This window comes from Thunnus maccoyii, chromosome 22 (assembly GCF_910596095.1).
Source record: "Thunnus maccoyii chromosome 22, fThuMac1.1, whole genome shotgun sequence".
NCBI classification, from domain to species: Eukaryota; Metazoa; Chordata; class Actinopteri; order Scombriformes; family Scombridae; genus Thunnus; species Thunnus maccoyii.
The window spans coordinates 12,210,190-12,236,146 of NC_056554.1; the positions used below are offsets into that span (position 1 = coordinate 12,210,190).

The 25,957-nt window shown below is 37.4% G+C and overlaps 1 protein-coding gene across 1 annotated transcript; it reads left to right on the top strand.

The window, feature by feature from the left end:
- The first annotated feature begins 1,166 nt into the window (after nt 1-1,166).
- On the top strand, nt 1,167-24,417 carry LOC121889903 (mucin-22-like). Its single transcript, XM_042402134.1, has 8 exons — nt 1,167-1,204; nt 15,415-15,522; nt 15,756-15,844; nt 22,025-22,084; nt 22,182-22,768; nt 23,615-23,694; nt 23,824-24,264; nt 24,384-24,417. Exons 4-8 carry the CDS (start codon nt 22,042-22,044, stop codon nt 24,415-24,417), a joined length of 1,185 nt encoding a protein of 394 aa, XP_042258068.1. The 5' UTR covers nt 1,167-1,204; nt 15,415-15,522; nt 15,756-15,844; nt 22,025-22,041.
- Nucleotides 24,418-25,957: the final 1,540 nt, after the last annotated feature.

Sequence of the window (25,957 nt, forward strand, 5' to 3'; positions counted from 1 at the left end):
CAAGGATTGTGAAAGTGAGCCAGGCACAGAATGATGTCCAAGGACCTTCTTCTCACATGTTTGTAGTGGGAATACCAGTTATGCAACCATTTATCACTCTGTCTGTGTATCACTTTGTCTCAGCATATTGCCCTTTTCAAAAATGACATTCAAATACTAATCATATCTTTAAAAACAATATTCTAAAAATATGTGCTCCTACCAAATCTCACACGTATTTGAAAGATTTTATTGTATTAATTTATTGTTTAAGTTTTAATTTCTTTGCGCATATGCACTTGTTTTTGCTATGCCAAGTCTTTGTCTCTGAGTTCAATTGCTATTTGATTCTCAGTTCAGTTCAAATTGTCATTCTTACTTTCATTTAGACATTGAGGTGTCACAATTTTTTTAAAATCTAGAATACATTAAATAAAATTAGAGAATACTTTTTCTTATCTGCTCTGATATCTGATATGATGTCCATAGTTCATACCTAACATTATTGGAGAAATGACTTTAACTATGTTTTGATTATTGACTTCTGATGTTTTTTGTGATCTTTTGTGATGTTATCTATCAGCCAAATTTATGTTTTTTTGTGTGTGTGTTGTTGTTCATATTAAAATTTATAATGGAAAGTTTATGGGAGGAATGTTTTAAAGTTGATAACTCAAAATTGGACTCAATGTATTTCTTTTTTTTTTCATGCTAATCTGTGATTGGCCATTTCACGTAAAATGACGCTCCAAGGGAGGCTGTCCTCCCTTACCAATCAACAACCATAATGCAATATTGACATTGAGTTGGTCCAATGATAGTTTCCAGAGTTCATCTTCAACTCTCTCCACTGTAAGGCAGAGTAGCAGCAGTAGATAGTTCCTGCGTTAGCCAATGCAACAGCTGGCTTGTTGTAACAGCCTGAAGGACTCTTTATACATCCATGGAAGGACTGTGAAGGACCGTTGTTAAGCTAATGGGAGAAATGATCTGTGGACTGTGCAGCACAGCAGCAGGACGCCGCCGGGGAGGCTGGAGAGAGAAGCAACCGGAGAAACAACCAGGAGAGTTAGCTTGTTTGTCATTGTTGCTAATGATATCAGACTGGTTAAGCAGCGGCCACAAAGTTCTGTTAACTAACAAACAAGATGACCAACAGCCACAAATGGACGTTATGACATGGATACTTCATCTCCATGAAAGAAAGAAGAAGACGTCAGATAACGTGAGTCAGATACAGCTTCTCTCTCTCTGTCTCTTTGGTGCTAATTTCATCTCTGTGTTTTTTTTTATCTCCTTAACAAGAATGCAGCAGAGATCATATAATGTGTTGTGGGTAACGTTAGTTTGCTTGTTGAAGTTACAGTGAGCTGTCTGCACTCACTCATTCATTGTTTTTAATTGAATGGTAGTTCAGTCACCTGTTGATGTTGTGTGATTAGTGTGCAGGAGGTCTGGCTGCTTGCTTCTGACAGTTTCTTTAGTTCGTTTTTAAGCTGAGCCGTATATTGAGTAATAAGCTTAAAGTAACTAGAATAACAAGTATTAACTAGTGAAGTAACGTATTGTAGTTGATCCGTGTTCCGTACTGATCGGCCCCCCACGGTTCAGCAGGCATATGAACTGCAGATTAATTGCAAAATTTAATGTCTCATTTATGACAAAGTAAACAAACTGCTGTAAGTACAAGTCACGGGCAGACAGCGTGTCGCTAACAGGGATTTTGAAGAGCAATGATCAAACCAGCATCTAACGGTCCGATGTGACATTTGAGTTATGTTTACCTGCTGTTTAATGTGCTGCAGCTGAGCAGCTAATTAGCATCTAGCTGCTAACTGACGTTAGCGGTGAATGTTTGTTATCATCAAGTTTTGATGATGTGGACAGAGGCTGTTTCATTTCACTGTTTAAAAGAGGAAGGTTTCATGCCTCATATTGCAATAACTGAGCATTAAATATTTTATATATTTTATTTTATTTAAACATTGGACATCTTAAATGTTGTTTTCATTTAAGACCATGGGCAAAAGTTCCTTACTGTTTCTGGCTGAAAGTGTGTCATAGAATAAATGGAAAACAAAGTTTTAATTGCCCCCCCCCCCCCCCCTTTTTTTTTCGCTGATGCTAATAATGATCTGATCTGTGACTCAAATCCGTGATACGATCTGAACCGTGAGTTTTGTGTTCATGTTAACACCCCTAGTGTTAACATATCAGCTTTGTAGACTATATTTTGTATGTCGTGTACATAGATCAGAGTGTGTAAGTCATGTATTTGATACATGCATTAATACTTTCTGATGTGAACCTACACTTTTAGATCTGTGAATGTTTTTAGTGTTCAATCTTTCTTGTATTCAGCACTGATCTGAACCTGTATCACATTATAAGCTTTGTGCTACTTTATATATTTCTGTATACTAAGAAAATACATAGGAAACACGTGTAAATCATGTGATATGTTGTCTGTTTTTGATGAGAACATAAATTTGTTGTCACAATAGAACAGTACTATAAATTTGAATTTCACTTTGTTGGTAAAATGACACATTTGAACCACTCCATGGCTAAAATGAGCTCTTCTTTGTTTAGAGACATTATGTATATGATAAATATCTATAAAGAAGCAGCCTTTTCACCACTCAAGGGTTTTTGTTTTTGAAAGCAAATTGTTTTATTAGCATGTAAAATTGTCCCCCACCCCTCCAATTTCATCAGGTGGGGGACAAGGATATAGTTTGATGCGGTTTGTTGTAAGATTCCATGTTGGTTTTCCTCCTGTCCTCCCCAATTTTTTGAGTCACCAGCCGCCACTGTTCTACATACAGTCACATTGCACAAGTGTGTAACATTTAATACAATTCTACCCCAAGGGGGCACTAAACTAACATTATGGAAGACAGCTCTCACACTCTCGTTATCTTCACTTTTTATTAGGGGTCCAAGCAGCAAAGAGCCATATTGTTTTTGTTCTCTTTATTCTTTTTCTTTCTTTCTTACTTTCTTTCTTTCTTTTTTCTTATTTTTCTCTACTAATAGTGCTCGTGCAGCAAATAGTTCAAAAGTCACCAAAATTGGCAGGTGGTTTGCTAATTCCATCCACTAGTTAGGTACATAAAATGACACTCACTGACCTCAAGGCAGCGCTGTAACAATCAATTTACATTTTTGCATTTATCTGGAAAATGGCTTGGAGTCAAAATTCTTTCATCATCTTAATCTCTCATGTCATCTGCATCTTTGCTCCAATGGCCTTCTGCTCTAAAAATGTCAAATTTTGCAACTTTTTCTTAATTTTCTCAAAAATGTATTTTCAAGAACTTATCAGAAACCAATGGGTCTATCTTGAAACTTTGTCAGTATAATCTAATGACATTCCTGATCAAAAGTTATCAAGGAAATTTCAATATGTCAATTAATTGTAATTGACCTGTGTCTTTAAGTTCAGTTTTACATAAACACTCATAAATCAAAATTGGCATAAGCAATTGTAACCAAACTTGGCACACGTGTTTGGATGGGGTGTCCTGGGACATTCTGCCACTAGGGGGCGTCACAAATGTGAAAAGTTTATATCTTGTAATCGCTGCACGGATTTGTTGGAAATTTGGTTTGTATGATCGAGGGTCATGACTTGGTCAGTGCATAAAATTTGGTAATGATTGATTAAAGTGGGCATGGCTTATTACAACAAATCTAACAACAAATCTAAATTTGTGTTCACATTCCAAACTTCAAAAAATCAAAATAAATCACCCATATATCCTACAGAGCTGAAATTTTTTCAGCACATCCACTGAATTGTGACAAAAGTTTGCCTCACTGCAAGTTATGGTCTGTCACTCAAAATTCAAAATATGAAAAATCAATTAACATCTATATTTCCACAAGTCTTCATGCAATTGCTACCTAAATTCTCTTGGACATTCTTCGGATACTAGATGTCATGTTTCAAATGGTGTCAAGATAGGTCAAACAGTGAGTCTGCAGTAATAAAGTGTCTTAATGTAATTTGTATGTAAACAAAACATTTTCTATTTCATCCACTTTTTGAACACATTTCACCAAAATATATGAAAATACACTTGAGAAGAGCAGGTAGATGTATGATTTTTTTCAGAACTGTAATCCCAACAGTTAAATTGTTGTGAAGTTTTATGATGTCCCTCTCACTGCCTTCTGTCAGGAAACTACCTGCACCTGGGTAGTTGTGGCCTCCTTGTTAACGTCCTCCCAGGCATCCACCAGCCAGATCGGTTAGGTATTGCATTAGGTATGCAGTACTTTACTGTATGCAGAACAAAGTTAATGTTTACCATCAACAGTGATTAGTGACAGTTGTGCTCTCCTGATGGTCTAGTGGTTTAAACACATGCTTTGTAACTGCAAGGTCATTGATTCAAATTTAGCCTATCACAAATACATTTCTTTGTTGATAACAATCACGTTATCTTCATGATCTTCAGTCATGTTAGTCTTTCAGCTATTTATCTGTAATTTTGGTTAATATTTGAACTTCAGCTTCATTAAGTCCCTTAGACCTCTGTTATATTCAGCTTTGAGGTCGTGAAAACAAAAGACAGCATGTTCACCTGCAGAATCAACAGTCCAGATGTTAAGCTGCTGACTGTGATACAAAGGTCCAGGGGTTAAATCCCCGGGTGGGCAAGTCCTCCTTGGCAACAAGGTAGCAAGTCATGCGTGTGGTATGTTTTCAAGTGCTTATTGAGGTCATATTAAGTCAAAGATTGCCTATTGTGACCCTGTGAACGTTTCTTTTTATTATTATTTTTCTCTGCTAAAAATGTTGTGCAGCAAAAACCATAAGATCTAGAAACATCAAAAGTTGGCAGGTGGGTTGCAAATTCCAACTGCTACTCAGGCACATATAATGACACTCATTGGCCTCAGGTGACCCTGTAATAATCAAGTTTACGTTTTCGCAATTATCTCAAAAACAGCTTGGCCTAGAGTCAAAACTCTTTTCATTTTAATCTCTCAAGTCATCTGCATCTGGCCTCCTGCTCTTCTGCTTTTGTGATTTTTTGCAATCTGCTTGGACCCCATTTATTGCCACTTGCGGCTATATTTATTATTTATTTCGCTATTTTTTGGCATCTACTTCTGTACTGTATGTTGTACAAACTTCTTTTAAACGTCAGAAAGTACATCTTCAGGAGATGTATGCTATTACTTTCTTTATTGTAACATGTTTCAGTGATTTTATTGTGCTCAGATGTTGGATTTGTTAGATCTTTTACTACGTTTTGTTGACGTGTGTGTGTCTTGGTAATCCTCACCTATCAGGAAGGAATTTCACTCACCACATGTCAGAAAGGAATTTCATTCATCACCTGCCAGAAAGGAATCTCACTATCTGTGAAGGTAAATCTGAACACAAGTTGGTTCAGTGCTAAATTTGGATTGAGTTGTCCAGAAACTACGTTGTCTACTGGAAAAAGAAAAAACACACACAAAAAAAGCCATGACATTTCCTTGCATTTCCTTTACTATCACACTTTTGAGAAGAATGGTTTATTGTTTGACTACAACACATGACTTTCAATAAATTTTAAATGAGGGAAATTATATAGAAATTCACAGCTGCACCACAGAGTAAGAATTGTGTGGTTAGTTGTGTAAGCCACAGTGTTAAAGAGTGCCAAGAAACTCCATTTTCCAGTAATAATGTATGGAATTTCACAGAATTCATACTTTTTGATGGCAGCCATCCCCCCAGTATAATCACATTATATATATTATACAGTAGTATACAGTATCAACCAGCTCAACCTGTGTAAGAGAATAGATAATGCACAACCAGTTACTTAACTTAAGTGGAATGCATCAACAACAGAACTCACAGTTGTCTAGGAACTGAACCAGTTTTTTTCCTCATTGATGTGTCGAAACATCTCAACAGAATTCATGACCCACATGTTACGGCACATTCCTTCACTTTGCAGCGATATATATACGAGACTTCAACAAATGTGGCAACAGAAGACCAGGCACCAGGGTAGTAAATAAGGAGCTTCTGAACAAGTTTTGAAATAATACAAATCTAAAAAGCATTATTTATAAATTGACTGTGGTTTGGGGTAAGTACATTTTTGTGTTGATATTTTTTTTTATTAAATTGTAAATTATGCTTCACTATAATGTATATTTAATTGTATGTTATGCATTATTTTGGCAATATCTCTACGAAATCTTGCTTCATGAGATTGCTTTCAGCTGTTATTTTTGCTTGCCCCTCTCCAAAGTGAGGGGTCAAGGTCTGCTAGTTGCACCCCTGTAGCTGATAGCATGTTAACAGTTGAACTGATTGAGTGTTTAATGGAAGTCTCCTCATTCAGTGCACAGGTAAATAACTGTAATAAAGCTATGTCCTTAAGATAAATGTGTTAGTTTTGTATTTTAAAATACTTGACCAAACAGATGTATGTTTCAGCCAAAGAATAAAACAAACTTGAACTTTTCTTTAAATTGCAATGTAAAATATTTTCCACACTGAGATTACTTTAAGCTTAAAGTAGGTATTCAAAGCTGCATTATACTTCAATGAACACCAAATGGCTCTACCATTCTGTATTAATATACTACTGTTTTATTCAATAAAATATTTTACTCAATTTAATTAAAAACAAGAGACAACAGCAAGTCTTAGATCTGTCTTGAGATTGAATCATGAAACTGATAATGGTTCTTAGTTTTTTGGGGTTTTTTTTGTTTGTTTTGTTTCCTTACTTTGGAAACAAAACAAGGAAACAAATTTTGTTAACCTTGACAAACCTGTCAAGGTTAATATTAATATTAATATATTAAATTAATATTAATATTAATTTATTTAATCTCCATTTTAAATTAGGTTAGTTAAAACTATTTAGAGAAATCCCTTGAACTTTGGCCGCATTAAAATATTACTTGATTTCTTTAATTGTGATTTATTTTTTTTAACATTTTGTCATTTCTACACATCTATAAACATCTTTGAGATTTAATATTGTGGCACTTGAAATGAAATCATTACGTTTGTATGCACATGTGTATTTAGCATATAGAATATTTATATCAAAGCATTTTAGTTGAGATTTGTATACCACTTTGAGCTCCTTATGTCAACAATACTTTTATTTGATTGAATAACTGACTGAGCAGTAAGATAAATAAAACAGACAGACAGACAGACAGAGGGTAATACCACACAAATAATTTGCAATTATGAACCAATGCTTAACTAATATTATTATTATCAGCTGAGTGAAACAGAAGCTGTAAAATAATACACTACGGTGATCGTTATTGCTTAATGTTTGACCTCTTTCCTTGGTTATTATGACAAAACTATTAATTGTTAAAGCAAGACATCAATTTGTCAATGTCAAAACAATATAAAGATTTAAAAAAAACAAAGATTTACATGAATTTGTATTAATATAATATTTAATCACTCCACTTCATAGTATGAATATCTAAGAAAATCCATTAAAATATCTTTTCTGCTTGGACTCAGTCCAAAGTAAATACCATGGTTAATTTCTGTATGATATCACTAATATCTATCTTGTCTTAGATATACAAGTTAAATATCACAAACTCTTCATAAATCCCCTAAAAGTAAAGATTTTACAGTATCTGTACTACAGAGCTGTTTTATGGCTGACTTTTTGAATTGCCAACATTAATACAAATCAGTCAAGTCATCTCAAGTAGTTTTTCCAGTTTCAGGGCTCTGGTATTATGCATGGTGTCTCACTATGCACACATAAATGGAATGGAGTAATCATTAACTGTGGTAGTTACCTTTGTGCATCTTCTACGGCAAAAAGTCAAAAGTTAAAATATTCAGGCTGTGTAAGGTCTATTATTAATTAGGTTGACATGGTAAAGGTTACTGAAGAGTTCCACACCTGCAAGCAATTAACATGAGTTAGTGGTAAGAACATTCTACTCTCACCTCTGCTTAGTGAAAAAAACAAAATCTTGCAGGGGAGTTAGGTATGGCACTATATATGTGACGATTTTTAAGCAATTTAAAGCAAATACCTCACTTTTGCTGTTCTGACACTATTAATTTCTCAATTAATTAATTTTTACAGTAAATTTAATATATTTACTTTATAAATGTATACTTTTAGGACAGAGACGCTATGAAGAGGGACTTCTTTTGTTTGTTTCATTTGTTTGATTAATCTTTGTCAGTCCACGTGTAAGTCAATGAGAAACATGGGATATGAAAGCAGAATTATTATTACGTTCTGTGCTTGAAGAGCAGAAACTGAGCTCTGAATGAAATAGGCAAGAGGAACTCTTATATTAATTGAATCACCCATTAAAAACACTTTTACTTTTTACAAAATATTCTAGTTTCAATTATGGATTTTTGAAAGAAAAAATGCTACTAGACACCTTTAATTATCATGGCAGATTAAACATTCACTATATCAAAATGTTATTTGTTATACTGCTATTGTGAGTAAGTCACTGTGCTATCAAATTTTGCAGGTTCAAGAGCAGACACAATGGCTGTTGGACCAATCTTATCGACGTTGCTGATGCTTACAGGTAACTTACTGATTACTATACTAAAACTCAAGGTTTTCTTTGTGTCCTGAAAAAATAATGTATGTGTAAGAACATATACTGTTCTTTACCAATAGTGGCCTATCAGCTTGCTACTACACCAGCTGCGGCACAAATGACCACAACTGTTGAACCAACAACAACAAACACTGGAGTCACAACAACTGGGGGTTCAACTACAACTGGAGGATCATCTACAACTGGTGCATCAACTACAACTGGGGGTTTAACTACAACTGAGGGATCAACAACAACAGCTGGTGGGTCTACTGCGACTGGAGGTTCAACTACAACTGAGGGATCATCAACAACAGCTGGTGGGTCTACCATGACTGGAGGTTCAACTACAACTGGAGGATCATCTACAACTGGTGCATCAACTACAACTGGGGGTTTAACTACAACTGGGGGGTCTACCACAACTGGAAGTTCAACTACAACTGAGGGATCATCAACAACAGCTGGTGGGTCTACCATGACTGGAGGTTCAACTACAACTGGAGGATCATCTACAACTGGTGCATCAACTACAACTGGGGGTTTAACTACAACTGGGGGGTCTACCACAACTGGAAGTTCAACTACAACTGAGGGATCAACTACTACAACTGCAGGGTCTACCACAACTGGAAGTTCAACTACAACTGAGGGATCAACTACTACAACTGCAGGGTCTACCACAACTGGAAGTTCAACAACAACTGAGGGATCAACAACAACAGCTAGTGGGTCTACCACAACTGGAAGTTCAACTACAACTGAGGGATCAACAACAACAGCTGGTGGGTCTACCACAACTGGAAGTTCAACTACAACTGAGTCATCAACAACTACAACTGCAGGGTCTACCACAACTGGAAGTTCAACTACAACTGAGGGATCAACAACAACAGCTGGTGGGTCTACCACAACTGGAAGTTCAACTACAACTGAGTCATCAACAACTACAACTGCAGGGTCTACCACAACTGGAAGTTCAACTACAACTGAGGGATCAACTACTACAACTGTAGGGTCTACCACAACTGGAAGTTCAACTACAACTGAGGGATCGACAACAACAGCTGGTGGGTCTACCACAACTGGAAGTTCAACTACAACTGAGGGATCAACAACAACAGCTGGTGGGTCTACCATAACTGGAAGTTCAACTACAACTGAGGGATCAACAACAACAGCTAGTGGGTCTACCACAACTGGAAGTTCAACTACAACTGAGTCATCAACAACTACAACTGCAGGGTCTACCACAACTGGAAGTTCAACTACAACTGGGGGATCAACAACAACAGCTGGTGGGTCGACCACAACTGGAAGTTCAACTACAACCAGGGGATCAACTACAACAGCTGGTGGGTCTACCACAACTGGCAGTTCAATTACAACTGAGGGACCAACAACAACAGCTGGTAGGTCTACCACAACTGGAAGTTCAACTACAACTGAGGGACCAACAACAACAGCTGGTGGGTCTACTACAACCGGGGGATCAACAACAACAGCTGGTGGGTCTACCACAACTGGAAGATCAACTACAACTAAGGGATCAACAACAACAGCTGGTGGTTCTACATCAACTGGAAGTTCAACTACGACTGGAGGATCAACTACAACTGAAGGATCAAATACAATGACTACTACTACTACTTCTACTACTACTACTGCAGCTCCCCCACCAGTTGTAGTTCTCACGGCAACCGTGGTAGAACCATTTGTAGAGGAACTTGCTAATAACAGCAGTCCAGAATTTCAAACTCTTGCCGCAAAAGTTGTAGCAGTGGTGAGTACAGTTTTTAAATGGTCACATTACTCATTAGTTTTCAGTGTATTATATGAGTTTCAGGATTTTTTAATATCATTTGGAGAACACTGTACTTTTAATGTGTTTACATTTTTCTATCTGCTTCCTTCCCACAGTATGATTTAATCTACAGTGCAGAATATGGTGCGATTTTCCTCCGCAGTTTCGTCATAGCGTTTACGTAAGATATAATGATAATAATGACAGAAAATAATGGAATAATTACACATATGCCTAAGTTATGTATGTTAATGTTATTTGATTAAAAGATATGCTTTTTTGATGCAGACCAGCTGTAGCCAGAACACGAATGGAAAACACTGAAGCAGAAGTGGGGATTGAGTTCAATCAAAATGCTTCAGCTGCAGAAATACCAGATGCTACTGATGTTGCACAAACCTTAGTAGAATCAGTGTCTAACCCCAACAATACCTTCAACCTCACTGTTGAAGCCAACTCCATCCAAATAGTTCGTAAGTAAACAGTTAACCCCTCATTTTACTCCACTAGGCATTAGGGCAAAGAAATATACCTGTTGATATCATTTATCAACATATCTGTCACACTGTGTGTGTCATGAGTGTTTAAATGTGTTTAATGGGTTTGAATTAAGAACAATTAAATGTTTAAATTAACAATATAAAGCGATTACTCTGTGAATTCTCCAGGGATGATTTCGGTATACTTTAAAATTCAGTGTGAAGTTAACGGTCCCAAGTTTGATGTCCTAAAACAGTTAGGGATGGGAATTTACAGGAGTGTCTTCACTTCAAATATCATTTCCAATGTTGGTATAATAGTTATTACTGATTCTTTTCCTGATCCATTTTTTTTTAAATGGCAGAATCAACACATTCATAATTACCATGAAGTTAACTATAACAAACATCCACAAGACAAAAGATATTGTGATATGTTTGTTCAAAACAAGGTCCTCTGGTTACCATAATTTCTTTTTTTTTCATATTTTTTCATATTGTTTCATATTTATTTTTTACAGAAAGAAATACTTCAACAACTGCAGCCCCCACTTTAAATACCACAACTACTGCTACTGCAGCTAATACTACTGCTACTGCTGCTGCAATAACAACTACTGCTGCTGCAGCTAATACTGCTACTACTGCTGCCGCAACAACTGCTGCTACTGCAGCTAATACTACTGCTACTGCAGCTGGTACTACTACTACTGCTGCTGCAACAACCACCGCTACTGCAGCTACTACTACTACTACCACAGCAACAACTACCAAGACTGCAACTACAACAACCTCAATTACAACTACAACTGCAACGACTCCTACAACCACCACATCTGTACCTACAACTACTACAACTGCTGAAGCAATCACAGAAAGGCGGATGACTTTCAGCTCTGACGAGACATTTACAAGTGACTTGTTGAATCCATCATCGGCAGCATTTCAAAATCGATCCTCACTGATAAAATCAGAAGTAAGTCTCTCTACATTTTACAAGATATTGAACAGTGTTTTGCAATATGCAATCTTTTCTTTTCATTTGCAAACACATTAATTTATGATTTTCACCTAAAATCTAATATTTAAAAAATGTAAAATACCCTTAATCTGTCCAAAGAAAATTCTTGCGTTGTGGAATTTGGCTATACAGTAAACACACAAAAACTCTCTCAACATATTTTAATCATATACATGTTTCAAAATAGCTCAGTCTAGTATAAACATATTTCTAATTTAAAATTTAAATGTCTCACAATGGGAGGACACCCTGTTTTTTATGAGATGACATTTCATTCCTAGTGGTGAGTTTTCAAAGATAAAATATAATGTGAATCAGCCCTCCATATACATAATGCAAATGACATACCATAATAAAAGGTACAAGTGAAGAAACACAAAACATTGAAATTTGGCAAATATATATGTACTTACAGTTTGTTTGCTTGTATTTCTGCAGCTTGAACCTTTCTACCAAAATACATTCTCTTCATTCCGCTCCTTGACAGTGATTTCATTCAGGTAATTTGATATTATTCTGTTGATAGAATCTTAAAGAGTATTGGCCATTAATTCATATGACTAAAACAATATATTTCTGTAATTCCTTTTGCAGTGCTGGATCGATCATCAACACCTTAGACCTTGGGTTTGCATCCACATCTGTTCCTAATAACACTCAGATTGCAGATGTTTTGGTCAGTGCAGCCTCAAACATCTCAGCCTTCAACATTGACACCACATCTATTTCTGTGGATGGCACACGTAAGCACTACTGAGAGCTACTTAATCAAAAATATAAAATAATACAGAACTTTTTGTTAAAACAATGTCTCCTTTCCTATCTCAACATTTACAGAAGTTTCAAGTGGAGTAAGTCACACAACCAGTCTCATCACTGCATCTTGCCTGGTGCTGCTGTCATGGCTACTGTCAAGTCAGCAATAATGTCTCTGCTGACGTCCATGTCCATGTGAAATATCATTTAGAAAACCACTGGTATGAGAAAGAACATTGTTCCCATTACATCTGATGTTCCATTAGTTTTCTGATGATCTCAATTGTTATATGGCTTGTAAAGAAGTTGCAGATATTAAATTAAAAGTTGGGATGACCTCTCCCCCAACATGAAATGTATGAAGTCTGAATGATGTCCTGTATGATTATCCAGTCACTTATTTATATGTATTTATATTATTATACATGTGTATATTTGCTTTTTGTGGAGCTACTCAGGATTGTGAAGTTAGTCTTCTTTAACAGCAAGATAGATTATTTTGTGATTTGTATAACCAAACATTATTCAAAATGCTGTAATGTGAACCTTTCTGTTGTCTCCAAATACATGTAAATAAATTTGCTATGTCATCAAGTAAAACCTAAACATTGGTTTTACTTAATGAAAAAGCATAATAAAGCATACACTGCACAGACAACATGTTTTAAAGTGAACAAGTGTCTTAAATTAAATGAAGGAACACATGCTACTCATAGCGGGCTGCACACTGCAGTTTTAACCTAATGCATAGACTAGTATCAAAGTTCATACATAATATATATGTCAAGAGAATGTACTATCAATTTTCTTATTCATACAAAATGTATTTATGTAACCATGCACAGCTGTACTCTGGGAGCTCCCTGTTAGTTTGTATGATTTCTGTAAGAATCTTTACAATGATCAGAATACAAAACCTTTAAATAATTTAATCTGTCTCGTGTGATGTTTTGTTGATTGAGAAGGTTGATTGGGGAGTGTTTGAAGTCAGGAATTTTATGATGACACCAGGGATGTTTACAGACAGTCATACCCTGCTGTGTGATTTAAGAAGAAAATAAAGCTGCGGATGACTTTCACAAAATTACCCCTATGCTTGTAAACTAGTTTAAAAGCTAAGTCCTACAGACGGGTGACAAATTAATGGAAAAACTGGTACAGATCTGAATGCTTGACCCCTAAAGTGAGGGGATCTGGTGGCTCTGTTATGCTGTGGGGGGCATTATACTGGCATGGTTTGGGTCTACTTGTCCCATTAGATGGAATGGTCACTGCAAATCAACACAAAGTTGTTCTGAGTGATCACCTTTACTTACGATGAAACATTTCTGTCCTGATGGGAGTGGTCTCTTCCAGGATGACACTGCCCCAATTCACAGGGCATGAGAGGTCACTGAATGGTTTGATGAGTATGAAAATGATGTGAATCACATGCTATGGCCTTTGCAGTGACCAGATCTCAACCCAATTAAACACCTATGGGAGATTTTGAACTGATGTGTTAGACAGTGCTCTCCACCACCATCATTAAAACACTAAATGATTCTGGAGGAATGGTGTTCCTCAGCCTTGGCATTGATTCTACAAGTTTCTGGAACTCTTCTGGAGGGATGAACACCATTCTTCTATGAAATTGATCAATTTTCTGATAAATAAATACCCAGCTATCTAAAATCTATCATGTACAGCTGTTATGAAGGTATTGGGTAAATTGTGTTTTCACATATTTCTCACTGGAAATAGTTTGGTGGAGGTGACAGGCCACCCAGATCCTGATCTGTCTCAAAATTCAATTCATCATCAGTTCATCAATTTGGTTAGCAGATGAGGCTTAAACGATACACTTAATATAATGACATTTGAGGGTAATGTTATATTATACCAAACTGTATTCAGTTTTTTAATGGTATTAAGTTTTCTTATTTCACAACCGAGATAAAAAATATAAGTATTAAAATTGTACTAATGTTTGTGTGACTTGTAGTAAAACATGTGAAATATATTATACATATTACTCTTGCTGAGTCATACAAATACTTAGGCATTTGACAGCAAGATTCATATTCAACATTTGTCTCAAAAATTAAAAATCAAACTAGGCCTCTTGTATAGAGTTAAAGGTTGTCTGTCTTCCTCCAACTGTTAACTATTGTGCAGTCGACCTTCATGTCTGTCCTTGACTATGGAGATATTTTGTGTTGTCATGCTGCCCCATCAACACTTCAGCAGTTAAACCCTGTGTGTCATAGTGCATCACGCTTATCACAAAGGACAAATAATCATTGTTCTCTGATCACATGGCTGGATGGACTTCCTTACAGTCAGAAAGAAAAAAAGCATCTATTTTTATTCATCTATAAATACATGAAGCTTTGAAGTTTGAGCATTTGAAACTTCCAAACTATCTCACATCTCTTCACTCATTTAAATCTAGTAACTACAACACACGATCCAGTAACTACTGAACCATAGATATCCCTCATGTTTGCACTAATGTTGGCAGAACTGGTTTCAGGTTCTATGCACCTTTTAAATGGCATGAACTGCAAACTGCCCTCAAACTTGAGTCTTTCATACCTCTTGGAAATTTTAAAGCATCATTATCTGATGTTTTTTATGATTCTTGTGACTGTTTTTTATTAATTCCTTGTTTATTTTGTAGTCGTGTTATTTCTGTCTGCTGATTGTGTTCTTGTCTTCTGCATGTTTCTTGTTCTCAGGTCTCTCTTGTAAAAGAGATCTTAATCTCAATTAGAGTGCCTGATTAAATAAATACTAAAAAAAACAAACAGATGCTAAGATGTTGCTGGAGTGTCGAAGCTTCACTCTACCTCAGTAGTTCATTCCTAAGTATAAAGAACCAGGAAACCACAACAGTGGAGAAGACATGCTGTGCACCTGTAAGTTCAATCACAACCAATTTAATCCTTTTTGAATGATGCCAGTCCCATAAAGCTGCAAAAAATTCAGCCTCTTCTAAACATAGTGCATTAATTATGACCAATATGTCATTTTAAATAATACATTGCCCCCAATCAGGGTGCCGTCTTTTGTCATGCACAAGAAGGTCAGTTACTGTGATGCCCCCTGACTTGTTCCTGCTCCCTGTGTCTATGTGTGTATGTATGTATAGACCTGTGGCAGGCCTGACTGGGTTCTGTGCCTGCCTCTGCTGAAGTCTCGCACCTACACTTGGCATAGGAGTCCTTCACCTGCTGGCTGGTAAGACCTGTTTAGCTGCACCAGGCTGTTTGCCAAAAACTGACCAATTTCTCCTTTTGTAAGAGATCATCGTTAAGCATCCTCTGTTTCCTGGGAAAGGACAGCCCTGAGGCCACTATGGCTAGCATTGATCAGTCTTCAGGTTCCAGAGAAAAATTTACATTAGGGCACCCAGCTTCTGCACTCCCACCTGAGACAGCTCAGGTCTGAAGCCCTGTTTACACCTGGCATTAACATGCGTCTCAGGTGATCCGATCACAATTGGACAGCTTTAAGTATAAGTCTGAACGCACTCAAGACGCATTGAGGACGCACTGAGATCCGATCCCTCAGACCACATTCGGAGGTGGTCACATTTGCTGATATTGAGTCCAGTCTGATACTTATATTTACCTAAATATTGAATAAATATGTATCTGAAACATTGAAATAACATCTGTAGATACTAAATCTGACATACCTTATTTTTCACAAGCTACTTCCAAATACTGAACACCTTTTTGGAACTGCAGAAACACTCAGTCCACTCTGATTGTACAGTGGTGTTTCAGAGTGGAGCTACTTCACAAACAATCTTTGGCTGAGTGTCAGAACTCAGTCAGTCACCGGTGTGCCCAAAGAATTTTTCACATTCATACACTGTAGTTTCACTTTCATATGCAGCGAAATGTTATTTTGTACCAATTGCAATTTTCTCGGCCAATTCCAATACTATAGACTGACATGCGTAACAGCTCAAAATATTCCCTGCAGTTAAACGATTAAAGGTTAATCACTGACATCCCTACTCTGTACAGAGGTAGCAGCCATTGCAGCACAAAAAGCCATGAGGAAAAATTTGTCTCTCTTTCTCCTAATCCTTACCCTCATTATCACAAATTTGCTGGCTTCCACTCAACATCAACCTATAAATGAAATTGTAAACGTTGACTTCAGTGGCCTCCGTGTTTACTTCCGCATGACAGCTTGCTGCTTTTGCGCGTGCAGGTCAGTTCAGGATCATGACCAGTTTACACTGGAATCTGATATCGGCCACATTTAAAAAGTAATGTGACAAAAAAACAGATCTGAACAATAAATGAACATAACCTTTGTGCCATGCTATCCACTTCATATTCTAGTTGCCAAGTGTTACAAACAGTCACTGCTCAAACAAATTGTAGCAGGAACAAAACTAGGGCTGCAACTAATATTTATTTTCATTATCGATAGAGCTGTCGTTTTTTTCTTGATTAGTCACTCGGTTTTTAAAATGTCAGTAAAAGGGGAAAATTTCCCAAAGCCTGAGATGACGTCCTTAAATGTTGTTTTGTCCTGACCAACAGTCCAGAACCCAAAGATATTTGATGACACGGGAGGTGGAGGTGGTGTGGCCAGATGATCGGGTAGTGTCTGACATTGTTCTCTCCTCCATGTGACAAGTCAACCAGCCTCGGAGCATGTCCTGTAAGTGTGGTCACACCATCATACATAAGACTCCACAAGTCCACCCACCAGGCATGTCACTATACACCTATCGAGGTCACCCAGTCTGTCCATTTCATACAAACATACAAACAAGAGTATTCTCAGCTTTTTCTTCAATATATGTTCTTTATTAATATAGGATATAAGATATTATATCCCTGATTTTTTTCTGTGAATTTAGGATAACTAATCACTAGCTTGTCTTGTCTTAGCCTAGCTTAGTCAATGTTAGCCTGGCTTAATTAGCACAGTTCATAAGCAGGCAAACCTAGCATGGCTAAGCTTTAGCTTTGTGCTAGAAACTCTGACCTACACATTCTGTTCCACAGGTGTTATATACAGAAAAATGTGCATTGGATGATGTATTGCTGGTCTGTTATTCAAAACTTCAAGGTTTTAAAAGTCATTTATTTCATACACCTATATCTTTCTGTTTTAACTGTTAAGAAATTCAAACCTTGAGCTATTACAAGATGCAACTCATCTGTCTGATATTAATACAAAGAATTTCTTTTCTCAAAGTTTCAACCTCTTAACATCCACTGGGTTGCTGGCAACCTGCTTAAACCAGTTGTAAGCAGCTTAGCATCACACAGTAGTAAAGCAATAGGCACAATTTGGCCACTTGGAGAAATTTTGGAGAGGTTCAGGGACACCAGTGACACCACAAACTAAAAACTTGTGCCCCTAAGGTTAGGCCTAGAGGTCTGGAATTTTATACAGGTGTGGTTGACAAGATGGACAAGGTATGTGGTGATTTGTATAGTTCTGGTATAAAGAGTGTATTGTTATTCAAATATGACTCATTATAGACAAGGACAAAAAACACTTTTTTGAGCCATATTTGAACTGATGTAATTTGTGTTATAGCCACATGGTAAACAAGCACATTTCCAGAAACTAGAAGTTGTTACTTATCAAATGAAGCCTAATACATGCATTTTGGCCTTACAGTTATCTGTCATAAGCTTTTTCCATTTGGGTATGCCAAATAGGTGAAGATTACCAAAAAATGAGTGGATGATAAGAGGTTAGGGCATTTTATTTCTACTTCCAGCTTTGGCAGTATATAATTTGCTTCAACAATTTCTTTCAGCTTTAAGCTTTCCATGTATTTCAGCTTTCATCAACAATATACAATAACAATACAATATACAATGATATATTAAAACTATAATGACAATAATATATTATAAATAATGTATTACAATTTTTTAATGCCTGTAGTACTCAGAGTTGTGCTGTGGTCACCTTTCTGGCTGTCTGGTAATGAATGCCTTACAACTGACTCATGAATATATGACGTGGTGTGCTTTTCAGTAGGATCTTGTTGTTCTAGACGTGTTAAGGTATTGGCTTTGTTAGATCTTTCACAATGTTTTGTTGATGTGTGTGTGTCTTGATGTATTCCCACCTACCAGAAAGGAATTTCACTATCTGTGAATGTTAATCTGAACAGAGGTTGGATCAATGCTAAATTTGAACTGTTTGAACAACAAACAAACAAACAAAAAACCATGACGTTTCCTTGCCTTTGTATTACTGTACTATCACGCTCTTTATGCAAGTGATGCAATAGCCACTCTTTTTAGTTTAGTTGTGTAAGCCACAATGTTAGCAAGAGTGACAAGAAACTACAACTTCTACTAATAATTTGTGGAAATTCCCAAAATTCATACTTTTTGATGGTAGTCATCTCCCCAGTATAATCACATTACATATATTATACAGTGGTAATTAATCAAAAATATATTATTTTGGCAATATCAACCGGCTCAATCTATGTAAGAGAATACATAATACACACCCAGTTTGTTCACAATAGTGGAATGCATCAACAATAGTGCTCACAATTGTCTAGGGAGTGAATCACTTTTTTTTTTCTTTTTTTTCATTGATGTGTAAAAACATTTCAACAAAATTCATGACCCACCTGTAACGTCACCTCCCTTTAGTTTACAGCGATATATATACAAGACATCAACAAATGCGGCAACAGAAGACCAGAGAAGCACCAGGGTAGTAAATAAGGACCTAATATTATTTATTCATATTTATACCTTTTTTTGACTGTTGCTTGGGGTAAGTACATTTTTGTGTTTATATTTTTATTAAATTGTAAATTATGCCTCACTATAATGTATATTTGATTGCACGTTATGTATTATTTTGGCAATTTCTTGTGAAATCTTGCTTCATAAGATTACGTTCAGCTGTTAATTTTGCTCCTTATCTTATTTTGCTTTCATCCATCCTAGAGCTATAATAAAAGAATATCAATGCAATACCATATTGATTATTGGAGAAACCTCTTCTTGCTTGCCCCTCTTCAAAGTGAGGGGTTAAGGTCCACTAGTTGCACTCCTGTCGTTGGTAGCATTTAACAGTTGAACTGATTGAGTGTTTAATGGAAGTCTCCTCATTAGGTGCATAGGTAAATAACTGTAATAAAGCTATGTCATTAAGATAAATGTGTTAGCTTTGTATTTTAAAATACTTGACCAAACGGATGCATATTTCAGCCAAATAAAACAAACTTTAACCTTTCACTAAATTGCAATGTAAAATATTTTCCACACTGAGATTACTTATAAGCTTGAAGCAGGTGTTAAAGGCTGCATCATAGTTCAATGAACACCAAATGGCTCTACTATTCTGTATTACTATACTTAGTATATACTATACTATTCTTTTTTACTTGTTTTATCCTGCCCTAGTGTGTCACATCAGTGTCAAGGTTAACAAAATTGTGTAAGAGGAAATTTAGTTTTGATGACATTCATCTCCAGTGTTTATATCCAAAAATATGAAATCAAATATTAACTCTTAGAAAAACAAAACCAGGTTTATTGAGAATAAGTGTGGTTAAGGAACTAAAACTACAAAAAGTGCTGTAACTGTGTGTAAGTGCTGATATTAATTTAACTTTTATTTAATCGCCATTTTAAATAACTTTAGTGAAAACTGTATTCAGAGAAATCCCTCGAACTTTGGCTGCATTAAAATTTTACGTGATTTCCTTAATCGTGATTTAATTTTTAACATTTTGTCATTTCTACACATCTGTAGAAAATCTTTCAAATGTAACGTGGCACTTGAAATGACATGAAATCATTACTTTTGCATGCGTATGTGTATTTAGCAAATAGAATATTTATATCAAAGCATTTTAGTTGAGATTTGTGTACCACTATGAGCACCTTATGTCAATACCTTTATTTGATTTAATACCTGATTGACTGAGCAGTTAGATAAATAAAACAGACAGACAGAGGGTGTCCTTGTTTTGAGTTTGTCTGTATGAAAATTAGGGGTAATAACCCACAAATTGCATTTGCATTGCATTTATAAAACTATGAACCAATAATTAACTAATATTATTATTATTAGCTGTGTGAAATAGAAGCTGTAAAATGTTATGCACACTACAGTGGTCGTAATTGCTTAATGTTTTACCTCTTATCCTTCATTATTATGACAAAACTGTAATTTGTCAAAGAAAGAAATGAATTTCCAATGTCAAAACAATATAAAGATTTAAAACAAAAGCAAAGATTTACATGAATTTGTATTAATTTAATCGTTAACCACGCTACATCATAGTGTCCCTCATAAGGCCTTTTGGCTGTACTAAAAGAAAAAAGATGAATATCTAAGAAAATCCCTTAAAATATAACTGTTCTCTGCAAATGTTCTTTCTGCCAAGACTCAGCCCAAAGTAAATACCATGGTTAATTTCCGTATGATATCACTAATATCTGTCTTGTCTTAGATATACGAGTTTAATATCACAAACTCTACAATCATTTAAAGATTTTACAGTAACTGTAGATGTAGCTGTATGCTACAGAACTGTTTTATGGCTGACTTTTTGAATTGCCAACATTAAAACAACTGTCATCTCAGTTCTAGTTTTTCCACTTTCAGGGCTCTGGTATTGTGCATGGTGTCTCACTATGGCTTACTGGCACACATAAATGGAATGGAGTAATCATTAACTATGGTGGTTACCTCTGTGCATTACTGCTATGGCAAAATAAAAAATATAATAAGTTAAAATATTCAGACTGTGTAAGGTTTATTATTAATTAGGCTAAAATGGTAAAGGCTACAGAAGAGTTCCAGCAATTAACATTAATTAGTAGTAAGAACATTCTACTCTCGGCTCTCCTCAGTGAAAAAAACAAAATCTAGCAGGGGAGTTAGGTATGGCACTATCTATGTGACCGTATTTAAGCAATTTAAAGCAAACACCTCACTTTTGCTGTTCTGACACAATAAATTTCTTAATGAATTAACTGTTAAAATAAACTTAATACATTTATTTTGAAGTGCAGGACAGATACGCTGTAAAGAGGGACTTCCAGTTTATTTGATTAATCTTTGTGAGATCACATGGAAATCAATGAGAAACATGGGGTATTAAAACAGAATCATTGTTACATTCTGTGCTTGAAGAGCAGAAACTGACCTCAGAAACTGAACTCTGAATGAAATATGCAAGAGGAACTATACTGATTGAATCATCCATTAAAAACACTTTTGCTGCATGCATTTACAAAATATTCGAGTTTCATTTATAGATTCTTTGAAAGAAAAAATTCTTCCAGACACTTTTAATTATCATTATAGATTAAACATTCATTTTATCAAAATGTTAGGTGTTTATGTACTGCTTTTGTGAGTGAGTCACTGTGCTGTCAAATTTTGCAGGTTGCAGAGCAGACACAATGGGCGTTGGACCAATCTTATCAACTTTGCTGATGCTTACACGTAAGTTAGTGATTACTGTAATAAAAAATGAAGATTTCCTTTGTGCTCTGAAAAAAATAAATTGTGTGTAACAACAGATTCTATTCTTTGCCATTAGTGGCCAATCAGCTTTCTATGACACCAGCTGCAGCACAAACGACCACAACTGTTGAACCAACAACAACAATCACTGGAGTCACAACAACTGGAAGTTCATCTACAACTGGAGGATCATCTACGACTGATGCATCAACTAGAGCTGGGGGTTCAACTACAACTGCATGGTCTACCACAACTAGAAGTTCTTCTACAACTGGGGGATCAACAACAACAGCTGGTGGGTCTACCACAACTGGAAGTTCAACTACAACTGAGGGATCGACAACGACGGCTGGTGGGTCTACCACAACAGAAACTTCAACTACAACCGAGGGATCAACAACTACAGCCGCAGGGTTTACCACAACTGGAAGTTCAACTACAACTGAGGGATCAACAACAGCTGGTGAGTCTACCACAACGGGAAGTTCAACTACAATAGAGGGATTGACAACAACAAATGCTGGGTCGACCACAACTGAAAGTTCAACTACAACTGGGGGATCATCTACAACTGATGCATCAACTACAGCTGGGGGTTCAACTACAACTGCATGGTCTACCACAACTGGAAGTTCAACTACAACTGAGGGATCAACAACAACAGCTGGTGAGTCTACCACAACTGGAAGTTCAACTACAACTGAGGAATCAACAACAACAGCTGGTGAGTCTACCACAACTGGAAGTTCAACTACAACTGAGGGATCAACAACTACAACTGCAGGGTTTACCACAACTGCAAGTTCAACTACAACTGAGAGATCGACAACAACAGCTAGTGGGTCTATCACAACTGGAAGTTCAACTACAACTGAGGGATCAACAACAGCTGATGAGTCTACCACAACGGGAAGTTCAACTACAATAGAGGGATTGACAACAACAGCTGGTGGGTCTACCACAACTGAAAGTTCAACTACAACTGGAGGATCATCTACGACTGATGCATCAACCACAGCTGGGGGATCAACAACAACAGCTGGTGAGTCTACCACAACTGGAAGTTCAACTTCAACTGAGGGATCGACAACGACGGCTGGTGGGTCTACCACAACAGAAACTTCAACTACAACCGAGGGATCAACAACTACAGCCGCAGGGTTTACCACAACTGGAAGTTCAACTACAACTGAGGGATCAACAACAGCTGGTGAGTCTACCACAACGGGAAGTTCAACTACAATAGAGGGATTGACAACAACAAATGCTGGGTCGACCACAACTGAAAGTTCAACTACAACTGGGGGATCATCTACAACTGATGCATCAACTACAGCTGGGGGTTCAACTACAACTGCATGGTCTACCACAACTGGAAGTTCAACTACAACTGAGGGATCAACAACAACAGCTGGTGAGTCTACCACAACTGGAAGTTCAACTACAACTGAGGAATCAACAACAACAGCTGGTGAGTCTACCACAACTGGAAGTTCAACTACAACTGAGGGATCAACAACTACAACTGCAGGGTTTACCACAACTGCAAGTTCAACTACAACTGAGAGATCGACAACAACAGCTAGCGGGTCTATCACAACTGGAAGTTCAACTACAACTGAGGGATCAACAACAGCTGATGAGTCTACCACAACGGGAAGTTCAACTACAATAGAGGGATTGACAACAACAGCTGGTGGGTCTACCACAACTGAAAGTTCAACTACAACTGGAGGATCATCTACGACTGATGCATCAACCACAGCTGGGGGATCAACAACAACAGCTGGTGAGTCTACCACAACTGGAAGTTCAACTTCAACTGAGGGATCAACAACGACGGCTGGTGGGTCTACCACAACAGAAACTTCAACTACAACCGAGGGATCAACAACTACAGGCGCAGGGTTTACCACAACTGGAAGTTCAACTACAACTGAGGGATCAACAACAGCTGGTGGGTCTACCACAACGGGAAGTTCAACTACAATAGAGGGATTGACAACAACAAATGCTGGGTCGACCACAACTGAAAGTTCAACTACAACTGGGGGATCATCTACAACTGATGCATCAACTACAGCTGGGGGTTCAACTACAACTGCATGGTCTACCACAACTGGAAGTTCAACTACAACTGAGGGATCAACAACAACAGCTGGTGAGTCTACCACAACTGGAAGTTCAACTACAACTGAGGAATCAACAACAACAGCTGGTGAGTCTACCACAACTGGAAGTTCAACTACAACTGAGGGATCAACAACTACAACTGCAGGGTTTACCACAACTGCAAGTTCAACTACAACTGAGAGATCGACAACAACAAGTGGTGGGTCTACCACAACTGGAAGTTCAACTACAACTGGAGGATCATCTACGACTGATGCATCAACTACAGCTGGGGGATCAACAACAACAGCTGGTGAGTCTACCACAACTGGAAGTTCAACTACAACTGAGGAATTAACAACAACAGCTGGTGAGTCTACCACAACTGGAAGTTCAACTACAACTGAGGAATCAACAACAGCTGGTGAGTCTACCACAACTGGAAGTTCAACTACAACTGAGGGATCAACAACTACAACTGCAGGGTTTACCACAACTGGAAGTTCAACTACAACTGAGAGATCGACAACAGCTGATGAGTCTACCACAACGGGAAGTTCAACTACAATAGAGGGATTGACAACAACAGCTGGTGGGTCTACCACAACTGAAAGTTCAACTACAACTGGAGGATCATCTACGACTGATGCATCAACTACAGCTGGGGGTTCAACTACAACTGCATGGTCTACCACAACTGGAAGTTCAACTACAACTGAGGGATCAACAACAACAGCTGGTGAGTCTACCACAACTGGAAGTTCAACTACAACTGAGGAATCAACAACAACAGCTGGTGAGTCTACCACAACTGGAAGTTCAACTACAACTGAGGAATCAACAACAACAGCTGGTGAGTCTACCACAACTGGAAGTTCAACTACAACTGGAGGATCATCTACGACTGATGCATCAACTACAGCTGGGGGTTCAACTACAACTGCATGGTCTACCACAACTGGAAGTTCAACTACAACTGAGGGATCAACAACAACAGCTGGTGAGTCTACCACAACTGGAAGTTCAACTACAACTGAGGAATCAACAACAACAGCTGGTGAGTCTACCACAACTGGAAGTTCAACTACAACTGAGAGATCGACAACAACAGCTAGTGGGACTATCACAACTGGAAGTTCAACTACAACTGAGGGATCAACAACAGCTGATGAGTCTACCACAACGGGAAGTTCAACTACAATAGAGGGATTGACAACAACAGCTGGTGGGTCTACCACAACTGAAAGTTCAACTACAACTGGAGGATCATCTACGACTGATGCATCAACCACAGCTGGGGGATCAACAACAACAGCTGGTGAGTCTACCACAACTGGAAGTTCAACTACAACTGAGGGATCGACAACGACGGCTGGTGGGTCTACCACAACAGAAACTTCAACTACAACCGAGGGATCGACAACTACAGGCGCAGGGTTTACCACAACTGGAAGTTCAACTACAACTGAGGGATCAACAACAGCTGGTGAGTCTACCACAACGGGAAGTTCAACTACAATAGAGGGATTGACAACAAGAAATGCTGGGTCGACCACAACTGAAAGTTCAACTACAACTGGGGGATCATCTACAACTGATGCATCAACTACAGCTGGGGGTTCAACAACAACAGCTGGTGAGTCTACCACAACTGGAAGTTCAACTACAACTGAGGGATCAACAACTACAACTGCAGGGTCTACCACAACTGGAAGTTCACCTACAACTGAGGGATCAACA